The sequence below is a fragment of the Podarcis muralis genome, chromosome 12 (assembly GCF_964188315.1).
Source record: "Podarcis muralis chromosome 12, rPodMur119.hap1.1, whole genome shotgun sequence".
Taxonomy (NCBI): domain Eukaryota; kingdom Metazoa; phylum Chordata; class Lepidosauria; order Squamata; family Lacertidae; genus Podarcis; species Podarcis muralis.
In genome coordinates this window covers 2,743,136-2,757,712 of record NC_135666.1, presented here as the reverse complement: position 1 = coordinate 2,757,712, position 14,577 = coordinate 2,743,136, and the positions used below count along the sequence as shown (strand labels likewise).

The 14,577-nt window shown below is 49.3% G+C and overlaps 1 protein-coding gene across 1 annotated transcript in view; it reads right to left on the bottom strand.

Moving 5' to 3' along the window:
• The window catches only part of SSPO (SCO-spondin), a 160,628-nt gene that overhangs the window by 108,550 nt on the left and 37,501 nt on the right, over positions 1-14,577 (bottom strand). Inside the window, exons 27-35 of the mRNA XM_077916267.1 lie at positions 14,086-14,486; positions 12,625-12,855; positions 10,224-10,430; positions 9,109-9,345; positions 6,901-7,023; positions 5,929-6,023; positions 4,654-4,891; positions 2,805-2,957; positions 1,906-2,046 (exon numbers count right to left, since the gene is read on the bottom strand). Of these exons, the coding sequence (XP_077772393.1) occupies positions 1,906-2,046; positions 2,805-2,957; positions 4,654-4,891; positions 5,929-6,023; positions 6,901-7,023; positions 9,109-9,345; positions 10,224-10,430; positions 12,625-12,855; positions 14,086-14,486 (1,826 nt within the window). The remainder of the gene's footprint in view (positions 1-1,905; positions 2,047-2,804; positions 2,958-4,653; positions 4,892-5,928; positions 6,024-6,900; positions 7,024-9,108; positions 9,346-10,223; positions 10,431-12,624; positions 12,856-14,085; positions 14,487-14,577) is intronic.

Sequence of the window (14,577 nt, the reverse complement as noted above, 5' to 3'; positions counted from 1 at the left end):
GGGGCACCACTGTAACAACATTCTTGCAATTCAATTGTCCCTAACAGAATGCTTTTTTGTTCTTAATTGACTTATTTATTGATACCTGTTCGTAGATACACAAAAACACGTGCCCATCACAAAGTATATACTACTTAGTCTATCATATAGCTACTTAGTCTGAAAAAGAATGGAGTCAGAAAGAAGAAAAAACAAGAAAAATAGATGTGAAAAAAGAGAAAGGGAAAGAAAGAAAGAAAGAAAGAAAGAAAGAAAGAAAGAAAGAAAGAAAGAAAGGGAAAACTACAGAATGATAGAAAAGGGTGAAAGGATTTCTGGCTCTCTGTCCCGCAGCTGCATATAATATTCATTCCTTAAAATAAAACTGTTATTTTGACTAACACTTTCCATTTTATGCACAGCTGAGCCTAGCAGATGTGCTTTTTTACATTACCTCGCAGGAAATTCAGAGAAGTGCGAATTTAAGAGGCTCCTTCTGTGTAATGGTTCCTGTGTTTGTTTATTTATTCCTACATAATTTTTATATATTTTCAAGAATAACATCTACGTACAAAATAAAACAACTGTCTTCAGCAGTATGGATGTTTGTCATTTCTGAGTCACTCAAATATTGCAAAGTTTGATGAATGCAATAGATCCAGTAAGAAATAACTACCCCCCCCAGACCAGCCCCCAAAATAAAATTATTTTTTTTGGTGAGCAGTCCACACACATTGCATCCTCCGGAATACCACTTTAGCAAAACTCTGTTACAAGTGAGAGACGATAAATGAGGCCAGGAAAACCCTTTGAATGACAAGATATAAAAGAATAAGGAGAAATGATTTTTGAGGCGATATGGAAGGTTATTTGGAGAATTTGTACTGTTAAAACGGAAAGGGGGCAAACTATCGCAAGAGGTGTCGAAATTTTGGATAGTTATAATGGAATGGTCTTAGTGGTGGGGTGCACATTTTTATTTCTATCTATTTCAATAAATAAATAAATATGCGTGCCATTTTGGCCATTGGGCGAAAAAGATGTACATATATAAATAAATTGTAACAAAGAAAAAAAGAAAGAAAGACAGAAAAGAAAGAAAGAAAGAAAACAAACAAGATCATCACCAATAAGTTCAGTGAACAAGGTAGGAATATTAAAACAGAAATATAGATGTTAAATGTTCTATTTTTTTACACAGTGTGAAGGAGAATGTCGTGGATTGTTTGTGGGCATTTTTGGGTTTTTTTACATGTAAGGTGCTAATTTTTAGAAAAAGGGGGAGAAAAGAAAAGATGAAGGAAAAGAAACGAATGCAGTACAGTGGTACCTTGGTTCTCAAACGCCTTGGTACTCAGACAACTTGGAACCCAAACACTGCAAACCCAAAAGTAAATATTCCAGTTTGCGAACTTTCTTTGGAAGTCGAATGTTCTCCATTTTGAGTGTTCCGCTTCCAATTTGAGTGTTACACTGAGGTCTGTCAGTTTTTGCTATTTATATTGCGTTTCTGTTTTTGCGGCTCTTTGGTTTTCGTTTTTGTGACTGTGGGGAACCCAGTTCAGCTACTGATGGATTGACTGTGTGACGGCGGTACATTGTTTATTGCTTTCATTTTGGTCTCGTTAGATAGCAAAATTCATGTTCAATTGCTGTTTTAGGGGTTGTTTTTAAAAGTCTGGAACGGATTAATCCGTTTTGCATTCCTTTCTGTGGGAAAGCGCACCTTGGTTTTGGAACACTTTGGTTTTGGAACGGACTTCCGGAACGGATTAAGTTCGAGAATCAAGGTACCACCGTACCACACTTTGGTTTGGCTTGCATACCAGTTCGGAAAGTGTGAATCGGGTTCGCTCTTGAACGGGAACTGAACCGTATCCTGCCCCCCGCCTGCCAGCCCCCTTTCCCTGCCCCTCCCCTGCTTACCTGGCCTGCAGGGCCGGTCCTTTCTGCACCGCGTGCGGCTGGAGAGTTCGGCGCAGGAGGTGGGGCAAGGCGCACACTTCCGGCTGACCAGCTCCCCGGGGCAGGTGGAGGCGTTGGCACAATCTTCCCGTTGGCACAGCTCTGCAGAGGGCAAAGGGGAGCAGAGAGGGCTGCTTGGGGCGCTGCCAGTTTGGCCACGTAAGCCCCCCACCCACCACGAACACCATGGCCCACAGAAGGCCGAGGAAGAAGCAGCTCTCTTGGGAATTATAGGAGTAGAACTACCTAAATTGTATAGACATTTATTCATGTATGTGACCACAGCGGCAAGAATGCCACTCGCCCCCAAATGCAAAGAAGCAGAAGTCCCAGCAAAGGAAGAATGGATCCCAAAACTTATGGAATATGCAGAAATGGCAAAACTAACTGGAAGAAATCAAGAGATAACTTTTTATAAAAGAACGGAAATGGTTTGTTGAATATTTACAGATAAACTGCAAACGGATAAAAACATTGGCAGGATTATTGTAATAACCTGCAGTTACAAGAGTATATATATATAAAGAAGGTAAATAAATAAGTTAATTTGCATATGCAGAAGGTATTAAAAATAAATTTGAGGAACTGCAGAAAGAGGGGGAGGGAAGTCAAGTTTTAAAATGACAAAATGATTGTAAAATCACTGAAATGTATATATCTGAAAAGTCTATTTTTTTTTAAGAGGAAGAAGCAGCTTGGAGGATGCTTGGAGGGCCATCTGTCATGGATGCTTTAGCTGAGATTCCTGCCTTGCAAGGGGTTGGACTAGAGGACCTCTGGGGGACCCCTTCCAATTCTACGATTCTACGATATCTCGCACAGCATTATCCTCCCTCTGCCCGCTCCCCAGACTGACTCACCGATCTCGATGGAGCTGGTCAAAGCCTCTGGCATCTCTGTGCAATGGCGACCCCCGTTCTGGGAGGGCAGGCACTCTCGCCGCCGGACCACAACGCCGCGGCAGTCCTGGGTACAGTTGGACCACGTCGCCCATTCGCTCCACACGCCGTCCACTGCGCGGAAGGGAGAAGCGAAAGCGTCAGGGCAGGGGGGAGTGGAGAAACGGACCTCGCAGGCAGTGGGTGAGATTTCCAGTAAAGGAAATCCTGCAGAACTCTCCTGGCTGGTATGCAGAGGAGGGCAAGCGAGGTGATCAAAGGTCTGGAAACAAAGCCTGGTGAGGAACGGTTGAAGGAGCTGGGTAGGTTTAGACTGGAAAAGAGGAGACTGAGAGGAAATAGGAGAACTGTCTTCAAATATCTCAAGGGTTTTCACATGGAAGAGGGAGAAAACTTGTTTCCTCCAGATCCGGAGGGTAGGACTCGAACCCATGGATTTAAATGACAAAATGGCAAAATGGACAGGGAGAATCAGAAACCAAGGAAATAATAAATTTATTAAGGAATGGGGAAAAAGTATAGATTATCTTAAAGAACACTGTACACAGTTAAAAACGTTAGCAGGATTAATATAGCACTTGTAAGGTAATCTTTCTGTGGTTACAAATGGAAATTTGAATATTAATTTGGATAATATTCTAAGATGCAGTATATAACGTAGTGCTATGGAAATCATGGGGGAGCGGAGGGCTCAAAAAATAGGGGTCGTCTTATACATGGGAAAATGTGGTGTGTGTATCTATATATGTGACCATGAAAAATGGGCAGCAACTGGCTGAAAGCACCCGTCCCAGAAGGCTCCCCTTTGCTTGTCTAGGAGCCACTTCTCCCCTGGTTCAGTGCCAAGGGCCCCTACAGATTGAGGTTGAATCCTGACAAGACAGAAGTACTGTTTTGGGGGGACAGGGGGCGGGCAGGTGTGGAGGATTCCCTGGTCCTGAATGGGGTAACTGTGCCCCTGAAGGACCAGGTGCGCAGCCTGCGAGTCATTCTGGACTCGCAGCTGTCCATGGAGGCGCAGGTCAATTCTGTGTCCAGGGCGGCTGTCTACCAGCTCCATCTGGTATGCAGGATGAGACCCTCCCTGTCCGCAGACTGTCTCGCCAGAGTGGTGCATGCTCTGGTTATCTCCCGCTTGGACTACTGCAATGCACTCTACGTGGGGCTAGCTTTGAAGGTGACCTGGAAACTACAACTAATCCAGAATGTGGCAGCTAGACTGGTGACGGGGGGCGGCCGCCGAGACCACACTGGCTCCCAGTACGTTTCCGAGCACAATTCAATGTCGGTGCTGACCTTGAAAGCCCTAAACGGCCTCGGTCCAGTATACCTGAAGGAGCGTCTCCACCCCCATCGTTCTGCCCGGACACTGAGGTCCAGCTCCGAGGGCCTTCTGGCAGTTCCCTTACTGCGAGAAGCCAAGTTACAGAGAACCAGGCAGAGGGCCTTCTCAGTAGTGGCACCCACCCCGTGGAATGCCCAGATGTCAAAGAGATAAACAACTACCTGACATTTAGAAGACATCTGGAGGCAGCCCTGTTTAGGGAAGCTTTTAAAGTTTGATAGATTCCTGTATTTTAATATTTTGTTGGAAGCCGCCCAGAGTGGCCGGGGAAGCCCAGCCAGATGGGCGGGGTATAAATAATAAATTCTTCTTCTTCTTCTTCTTCTTCTTCTTCTTCTTCTTCTTCTTCTTCTTCTTCTTCTTCATCTTCTTCTTCTTCTTCTTCTTCTTCCAGTTACCCCCAGCTCCCTCCTCTGCTCCCCCCCTTGCTGCTCCCACCGTCCTCCCTCCCCCAACCCCTCTCACCTGGGCAGGCCACCGCGAAGCACTGCTGGGCCTGGGCTTCCTCTCCAAGGCAGTGCCGAAGGACGTCGTCCGCCCGCCGGGTGCAGGACCTCCGGCGCACCTGCAGCCCCGTCCCGCAGGAGCGGCTGCACGAGCTCCAGGGGGCCCAGGGGCTCCAGAGGCCGCAGTCCCGCTCGTCCGAGGGCAGCCAGCCGGAGGACTCCGTGCCGTCGGCGCAGTCGGCCAGGCCATTGCACACCTGGGGGGCAGGGGGGAGAGAAGGCAGGAGGTCAAATATTGTGTGGTCTTCGTTGAAGATTTGTTCCAATATTTAAGATGGTGGTGATGAATTCCACCTATATCCCCAGCTCTCCTCTAAGGAGCACAAGGCAGCGCATGTCCCCATTTTGTGAATATTTTTTTGGGGGGGTTGTTATTGGGTTATTGTTTTTATTTTGATTTTATATATCATGTTTTTTTTTCTGTGAACCACCCTGAGACCTCAGGTATAGGGTGGTTTATAAGTTCAATAAATAAATTAATAAAACAAGTAGCCCAAAACAGTAGGAGGTCAAAGCTGGTTGGGGAATGATAATAATAAGAAATTTATATACCACCCTTTATCTAAAGATCCCAGGGCACTATACAGCATTAAGAACACATTTTACAGAACATCAGTAATAAAAACATAATAAAAATCATAACACACAGCATAATAATAAAAAAATTGTTACAGTCCCCGCCCCGTATAGATAATTTAATGGCCAAAGGCCTGGGTGAAGAGGAATGTTTTTGCCTGGTGCCTAAAGACATGTAATGAAGGCCCTGGGAGAGCCTCCCTGGGGAGAACATTCCATAAATAATATATTATTATTATTATTATTATTATTATTATTATTATTATTATTATTTGTACCCCGCCCATCTGGCTGGGTTTCCCCAGCCACTCTGGGCAGCTCCCATCAGAGATTAAAAATGCATTAAAACATTCGTCCTTTAAAACTTCCCACAAGCAGGGAGCCACCCCAGAAAAGGCCCTATTCTTGCGTTGCCACCCTCTGGACCTCTTGCCAAAAGGGGGACATAGAGAGGGGCCTCGGATGAGCGCAAAATCTGGGGAGAGGCGGTCCTTAAGGTATCGCAGTCCTGAGCTGTTGGTTCTTTCCTGAAATATTTGAGATCCCTTTTGCAGATGGGAAAGAAAACTGGGTGGGTGGCTGGACAGGACCAGGGCGTAGGGTAGTGTAGTGGGCAGGGGAGACGGAGTGAAAGGCCCCCCACAGCCCCCAGTCGCACCTGTTTAAAGGCAATGCAGGCGCCGTCCCCGCAGGAGTACTCCGTACAGGGTCCCGCGGTCTGGTTCCTTTCGCCGGGACGGACCACGTGGCTCTCTGCAGGTCAGAAGGAAAAGCCATGAGCATCACAGGAGGGCCAGCAGAGGAGGAGGAGGAGACCCCAGCTGTCCCCAGTCCCAGCCCATTGGGGGGCAGAAGAAGCCTTCCTTGGCTCTGACCCTCAGTCAGCTCCTTGGGAAGTGGAACATCATCTGCATTGTGTAAGGACATCCGCAGAGCCTGCTGGATCTTGTCCGGAATCCTGGACCAACCAGACCAGACTCTGAGCGGAAGCCCAGGCAAAGGACCCAATCTGTGCCGGATTTATGCATAAGCTAAACAAGCTACAGCTTAGGGCCCCACTCTCTTGGGGGCCCCCAAAAAATTTAAAGGAAAAAAACCACCTGGATGTACATTTCTAAAATGTAAGATAAAAAACAAATAAAATAAAACCTACATACAGCAACAGTGTTTTGTATTGTGTAGGTTCCTATGACATATGTCGTGGATAGGCAACCTACGGCCCAGGGGCTGGATCCGGCCCAATTGCCTTCTAAATCCGGCCCGCGAATGGTCTGGGAATCAGTGTGTTTTTACATGAGTAGAATGTGTCCTTTTATTTAAAATGCATCTCTGGGTTATTTGTGGGGCAACCCTGGAAATACATTTGCCAGAAACGGGGGGGGGGGCAGCAAAGGGAGAGACAAGGCAGACAACAAATTGGGGGAGGGAGGACCGTGAATTGCTTAACACGTCCAGGACCCTCCCACACTCCCAGAAACCTCTGCCTGAACGTCTTCGAACGGTTTCTCATGAGGACTAGAAGCTTGCTTTCAAAACTGGACCGATTTTTACACAGGGGGTAGCTCAAGCACACTTGATGCCCAGCAAAGCCCAGCCACCCACCAGGTGAGGGCCACTGAAGGCTCCTTACCGCAGGCCATTTCGTCCTCTCCCTGGGGGCAGTCTGGGGAGCCGTCACACACCCGGGAAACATTGATGCACATGCGGTTGTCGCAGATGAAGAAGCCCGGGCAGGGCGGGATCTGCGTGGAGCCTGCGCCAGGAAAGAGAAAGGAGGGTTATTCCCATGGAGACAGGATGAGCTGGAGACCAGAGACGCCCCCACAGGTCCCTTTGGAGAGGCTGAGGGTGGTTCCTCATTTCCCCACCTTACAGCCCCTTCTCCACATTTCCACATTGAAATTGAATTGAATTGAAATAATTGAAATTGAAATACTTTATTGTCACTTGTACAACTTGTACACAGTGAGATTACACAAGCACCCCCCCCAACTCTCTTAGTCTTAATTCCCCTCGTTTACCCACCAAACCCAAAAGTCAGTTGCCCTGTTGTTGTCTTCACTCAGCAGCCTAACAGTCCATGGAGAGAAGCCGTTCTTCACCTTGTTGGTGCTGGCCAGGGTGTGAATCATCCCTGAGAATTTTCCTCACTCTCCTGAGGCAACGTTCTTCCACTATTTCATCCAGCGGATTCACGGGACAGCCCATAATATCTTGTGCTGTATTCACCACCCTCTGTAGGCACTTCCCATCAGATGATGTCAAACCCGCGTCCCACACCGTGATGCAGTATGAAAGGACACTTTCTATTGTGGACCGGTAGAAGGAGATCATCAAATGTTGATTGACATCATTCTTCCGCAATACTCTGAGGAGATGGAGTCTCTGTTGGGCTTTCTTAACCACCTGGGTTGTATTGATTTTCCAAGTAAGGTCTTCACTGTGATAAACTCCTAGGAATTTAAAGGAAGAGACTCTCTCCACACAGCGGGGCTAGTTCTCCTCTCTTCCTCCCAAAGTCCAACACCAACTCCTTTATCTTGCTGATATTAAGGTGCAAGTTGTTCCATAGGCCCCATGTAGATATTTTTTGGACCTCCCCTCTAAACGCTGATTCGTCTCCACCTGTTACTAAACCCATTATGGTGGTGTCATCTGCAAACTTAATAATTGCAGTATAATGGGTCAGATGATACACCATCGTATGTATACAATGAATACAGGTAGGGACTCAGCACACATCCCTGTGGCGTGCCAGTGCTGATTTTTAAGGAATTAGATGTTACATATACAATCCTCACATCAGTTCTTTTTAAGAAGAAAAAAAATCCACAGGAAAAGTCGCCAGCGAACTCCTGGCGTACACGTGCTTGTGTGCCATTTCCTCTAATGTGTACATTTTCGCAGCTCAATTCCGTTAATTGGAATTTTATTGAATTCGCAGCCCATCTTTCCTCCTGGAGGAGCCCAGGGGGGCGAGTGGATCCACAGTGTCAACCTTTAAAACATTCTGAAAACAATTTCAGCTAAACCATCCTAAAAAACTGTTGCAGTGAAAAACATTATTTCATTATGCCTGGGAATAATATTTGAAGGCTATTTGCACTAACCTGTGCATTGATAGGTGCACTGCATTCCAAAATTTGGGAGGTTTTCAGAGGAGGGCTGCGTTTCACTTTGCAAATTGTTCCAGAAAGGGCTAATTCGAAAGGGTTGCCTCTCCATGTGAACTGGAAGGAATTTCTTCCCCATCGCCAGTTGACGGGGCCTCATTCCCACACTCCAGACTTCAGCTTAAGCTCAGTGGCTTTTGGGGGGGCCCCTAAAACTCATCCCCAGTGCCCCCATCCCTATCCTATAAAAAGCCTTATTTAGAACAACGGTTTGCACAACCCGCTAAGGAAGGTAACAACAGCGTAAAATTCAAAAGAACAACAACTAATTGCACATTTATTCAAAACCCAATTATAGCTATTTAGTTCGATCAGTTGAAAAAAGCCGATGAACTTGATCAGAGCAGAAGACTCTTCATCTCAGGGCTGTGGGTTCAAGCCCCACGTTGGACGAAAGATTCCTGCATTGCGGAGGGGTGGACTAGATTACTCTCAGGGTCCCTTCCAACTCTACCATTCTATGTTTCTATGATCCAGCGAAACCAGCCTTTCGGCACCCAGCTCCAAATTAGCCCTAGAGGCAGGGCAAGTTGGAATCATAGGCTTGTAAAGTTGGAAGGGTCCCCTGAGGGTCCTCTAGTCTGACCCCGGCCACGCAGGAATCGTCCACCCAGCCCTTCTTGTCGTCTGCGGAGAGCCCCGGTCGTGGGGCAGGATCTGCTCACCGCAGGTGTCGACGCTTTCGTCCGAGTGGTCTTGGCAGTGGGGGGCACCATCGCACAGCCGGCTGTAGTGGATGCACTCTGCCCCGTGGGCGCAGGGGAACTGGTCCAGGCCGCAGGTGCGGTTGCACTGGAGCTCGTCGCTGGCATCCAGGCAGTCAGCTTCGTTGTCGCACACCCAGCCGCGCGGCTGGCACTCCCCGCTGTGGCAGTGGAACTCGTAGCGGCCGCAGGGTGGCGCTGCGGGGAGGGCAGGATGAGAGAGAGGGAGAGAGAAGGAAAGAGGTCAAGACGTTCAGAGCAAGGCTCCAGACTGAAGCAGCCAACTCAGGCCGCAGAAGCCCAAGGGCAGGTGTCCCATGGGTGCCCCGCCCTCCCCGCCACCTTCACCTCTGAAATCTCACGAGATCTCGCAAGATCTGCTGTTATCGCAGCCCCTATGCAAGAGCCACCAAGCAACCCAAATAGCAGAGACTTCAGTGCAGGGAGATGACACATTTCCATTTCACCCCTGCTTGGGAGGAAAATTCTCCCCAAGGGTCCTGTTGGGGACTGGCTGGACACTGAGGAGTGGGCACAGGGAGATTGGAGGCTGGCTTGGAAAAGGGGATCAGTGATCTGGGGGAGCCTGTAACAGCCAGGAGATGAGAGTCAGAGTCAGGAGAGTGAGAGCAGGATTGGAAGGTGAAGCAGAGGTGCAGGAAGAGGGAGAGAGAGGTCAGGGTGCTGTAGAGCCCAGGGCTTCCCTGTGTCTCCTCCTCCTGCCCCCACCTCTCCTGCCCCACTGTCTCCCAGGACCAGAAGAGGAGTGAAGAGGGAAGAGCAGACGCAGTTTGCACACAGGCTTAGTCTTTGCCTGCTCATGCCAGCTTGGGTGTGGAAGATGCACAAGCTGAGGTCGAGGCCTCTCTGTTGCAGCAACGACCTCAATGGGTAGCTGAGAGACGTAGGACTGGTGGACATGCCTTTCCCTAACTTGTAAGAGCTCTTGGGAACTCTAGATCAAAACATGGGGGCTGACGACAGCTGTGTTAGGGCAGCCTTGGCCCTTCCCACTAGGCAGCGCTACTCAGCACCAGAAGGAGCTCTGGGTTTCTTGGTGCACAGAGCCTGCTTACCCAGAGTCCTGTTCACGGGGGACGGGTGAGTCACAGGAAGACTGGGGGGCAGGGTGGCTGCTGGAGGTGTGGTTGGGGGCGCCGGGCAATGCGGTGGCTTCTCGTCGGCGCCTTCGGCACAGTCGCGCATGCCGTCGCACACCTGGGAGCGGCTCACGCAAGCGCCATCTGGACAAGGTAGCTGCCCAGGGGCACACGTCACATGGCCTGTGAGGGGAGGAGGGTACGGTGAAGAAAAGCCCACCATTCACTCATTCTAGTGCCTTCCTTCATTTCTCAGGAGGCTTAGTTTGGTCAGAATCAAGTCTACCCTTCCAGACTTAATGCTAAATGCATCGCTTCTGGTGGAAATTTGTGTTCTGGGCTTTTTAGATTCGTCAACCCATGTACTATCTGAAACGCCATCTCCATCTTCTCTTATAAACGCCACCTCCATCTCCTCGAAAGATTCCATCAACGGCTTCTCTGAAAAATTTTACACATCACTTGGGTAGACAGGCAGACTAATTCCAGTGTACTGGAAGAAGCAAAGATCACCCATGTCGAAACGATGATTCTTCAACATCAACTTCATTGGACTGGTCATAATAATAATACGAAATTTTTATTTGTACCCCGCCCTCCCCAGCTGGAGCCGGGCTCAGGGCGGCTAACATCATAAAACTAACACAGTTGTGCGGATGCTGATGATCGTCTTCCAAAGCAACTACTCTATTCCAAACTTCAAAATGGAAAGCGTAATGTTGGAGATCAACAAAAGAGGTTTAAAGACTGTCTAAAGGCAAATCTTTAAAAACGTAGTATAAACACCGACAACGGGGAAACACTGGCCTGTGAGCGCTCCAGTTGGAGAACAGCCTTTACTAAAGGTGTCATGGGCTTTGAAGACACTCGAACTCAGGACGCAAGGGAGAAACGTGCTAAGAGGAAGGCACGCTTGGCAAATCGACACCTTGATCAACTCCTGCCCGGGAACCAATGTCCCCACTGTGGAAGGACGTGTGGATCCAGAATTGGCCTCCACAGTCACTTACGAACTCACTTTTAAAACCGTGTTCATGGAAGACAATCTTACTCGGCCATGAATGATTGCCAAAGAAGAAGACTACCTGAAACCCAAGGTGCACATTGGTTGCCAGAGGTGAAATATATTGGCTCTATTTTCAGCTCCCCCACCCACTAAAAAAGACCGCAATGGCTCTGCTCAGCCTCCATAGTTGAAGGCTGCAGTGCTGCTGCCTGCCAGTTGCTGGAAACCTCAAGAAGGTAGCTTTTGTATTTGATCTGTGTTGTTTTTAATTTGTGTGAGTCCGGAAAAAAGGTGGGATATTAATAACCCATCAATCGATCGCAAACCACTTTCAGCTTTTTAAAAAACAATCAAGCAATGCACATGTTTTGTGAAATAAATCTCAATCGGTCAATAGCATTTGTTCCATAACACCCATCGGAGTAACAGTTCAGATCAGTTACAGATAGGTAGCCGTGTTGTTCTGCCGTAGTCGAAACAAAATAAAAAAATTCCTTCCAGTAGCACCTTAAAGGTAAAGGGACCCCTGACCATTAGGTGCAGTCATGGCCGACTTTGGGGTTGCGGCGCTCATCTCGCTTTACTGGCCGAGGGAGCCAGCGTACAGCTTCCGGGTCATGTGGCCAGCATGACTAAACCGCTTCTGGCGAACCACAGCAGCGCACGGAAACGCTGTTTACCTTCCTGCCGGAGTGGTACCCATTTATCTACTTGCACTTTGACGTACTTTTGAACTGCTAGGTTCACAGGAGCAGGGACCGAGCAACAGGAGCTCAGCCCGTCGCGGGGATTCAAACCACTGACCTTCTGATCGGCAAGCCCAAAAGGCTCTGTGGTTTAACCCACAGCGCCAACCGTATCCCTAGTAGCACCTTAAAGGCCAACTAATTTTGTTATGCATGCACACGAAAGCTCATACCAATAACAAACTTAGTTGGTCTCTAAGGTGCTACCGGAAGGAATTTTTAAATTTTAATTCAGATCAGGAAACTGAAAATAATCTGGCTGGGTATGGTGGAGGAAGATTGGAGGGAAGGAAAGGCAAACCATAAGCCTGCAAGAAACATCTGAATTGCATTGGCCGTCTTGATAAACCTGGATTGTTGCTCAGCGCTGCTGGAAAGCCCAAGATTACCAAAGACGCTTGATAGGACCTTGTAAACCTTCAATGTACAACATCAAAACCTTCAGGGTCCACCTAGCGCAGCATTCCCTGCACAGACTGGCAGTGGCTCTCCAGGGTTTGGGGGTCCAGGGGTCTCTCCCAGCCCTAAGTGGAGGGGACATTGGGTGTGTGTGGACGGGAGCTGGGACCTTCTGTATGCCAAGTAGTTGCCCTGCCACCGACCTACGGGGGATGACCGCTCTCACCTGGGCAGAAAGCTTCATCCATTCCGGCAGGACAGTCCTGCTTCCCATCACAAAGCAGAGCTTGGGGAAGGCACTGGCCATCGGGGCACTGGAACTCCCCAGCCGGGCACAAGCAGCCACTCTCGTCGCTGAAGTCACCGCAGTCGTCGTGCCGGTCACAGCGGTGGAGGTACGGCAAGCAGCGCCCCATTGCGCAGCGGAACTCGCTCGGCCCACAGGGGGGCCCACAGCCTGAGAAGGGGTTGTTTTATTGTTTATTATTATTTCTGCAATTTACAGGCCACCCTTTATCCGAAGAGGTACAACATTAAAAGCATAATTTACATGGCATAAGAAGAAAAGATAAATTAAAAAATGGTAATAACAGTCCCGCCCCAAGACACTTTTAAAAGGCCACGGATTGTCTAATGGCTGAAGGCCTGGTTAAAGAGGAACATTTTTGCCTGGAGCCTAAAGGTATATAATGAAGTCACCGGGCGAGCCTCCCTGGGGAGAGCATTCCATAGACGGGGAGCCACTGCAGAAAAGGCCCCGTTCTCGAGTTGCCACTCTGCAGACCTCTCATGGAAGAGGCACATGGAGAAGGGCCTCTGATGATGATCGCAGATTTGGGGATGGTTTATATAGGGAGAGGCAGTCCTTGAGGCATTGCGGTCCTGAGCCTTTTAAGGCTTTATAGGTCAAAACCAGCATATTGAATTGGGCCTGGAAGCTAACTGGCAGCCAATGCAGTCAGGCCAGGATTGGTGTGATATGCTCAAACTGTCTCGTCTTGGTAAGCAACCTGATTGCCGAATTCTGCACCAGCTGAAGTTTCTGAACCATCTTCAGAGGCAGCCCCACGCATCACACGGTGCGGTAATCTATCTTAGAGGTTACCAGAGCATCAACCATGGAAGTTAGGCTGTCCTTGTCCAGATAGCGGCGCAGCTGATGGAAGGCACACTGGGCCACTGAGACCGCCTGAGCCTCGAGCGACAGTACAGGATCCAGCATTATCCCCGAGCTACGTACAGTATCCCCAAGAGGACACGCCAGGACCACGATGGGATGCCAAACTCTGCCAACCATCCACCAAAAAAATCCGCCAAACTCCACCACAATCGCTCCCTCCAAACCTCCTTTCTCAAACTCCAACTCTGTATTGGCCTCAAAGGTCAGTACAAAAGTTCATGGGGTTGATAGCCTTTCCCTTTTTGTGCCATTTTTGCAGCTTTCCGGCTCTTTTCAGGCCGTTTCTGCCCTTTCTGCAGTTTAAATCAATTTACTTAATTATTTCCCAGCACCGCACATATACAAGAGTAGACCACGTCTAAGTGGGGAGACACCTGTATACCCATTTTTATGCACACTGTTATGCAGACAGAATTCCACTTGCCCCCCCAGGTCAGCTGGTAATCTCTCCCTGCCCCCCCCCTGCATTTCAGCTGCTCTGAGGGTCTCCCTTTGCTCTGCGCTCACCTGCCTCGTCGGAATGGTCCGCAAAGCCGCAGTCCATTTCCCCGTCACAGAGATGCTCGCGGGGGATGCAACGCCCGTTGGCACAGCGGAACTCCTGCAGGGCGCAGGCGGGCAGTGGGCAGTCCCTCTCGTCCGAGCCGTCCAGACAGTCCGCAGTTCCGTCGCAGCGGTATCCCCAGGGCACACACTGTCCGCTGGCGCACTGGTACTGGTGAGGGGCGCAGCTCAAGGTGCAGAACTCGTCCGAGCCATCCCCGCAGTCGTCCTCGTTGTCGCATGCCCAGGCACCGGGCACGCAGCGCCCACCTGTGTGGCAGGCAAACTCTGTCTCGGCGCAGCGGGGCGATGTGGCGCAAGGTTCTAGGGGGGCAACGCACTGCCACAAGCCGGCCTCACAGGAGCTGCGGAAGGGAGAAGTGTCAGAAAGAGTGGGGTGGGTGTGAGGTGGGCACTGGGGCTGTCTGAGGCTCAGGGCAGCCCACGAGGAGAGGT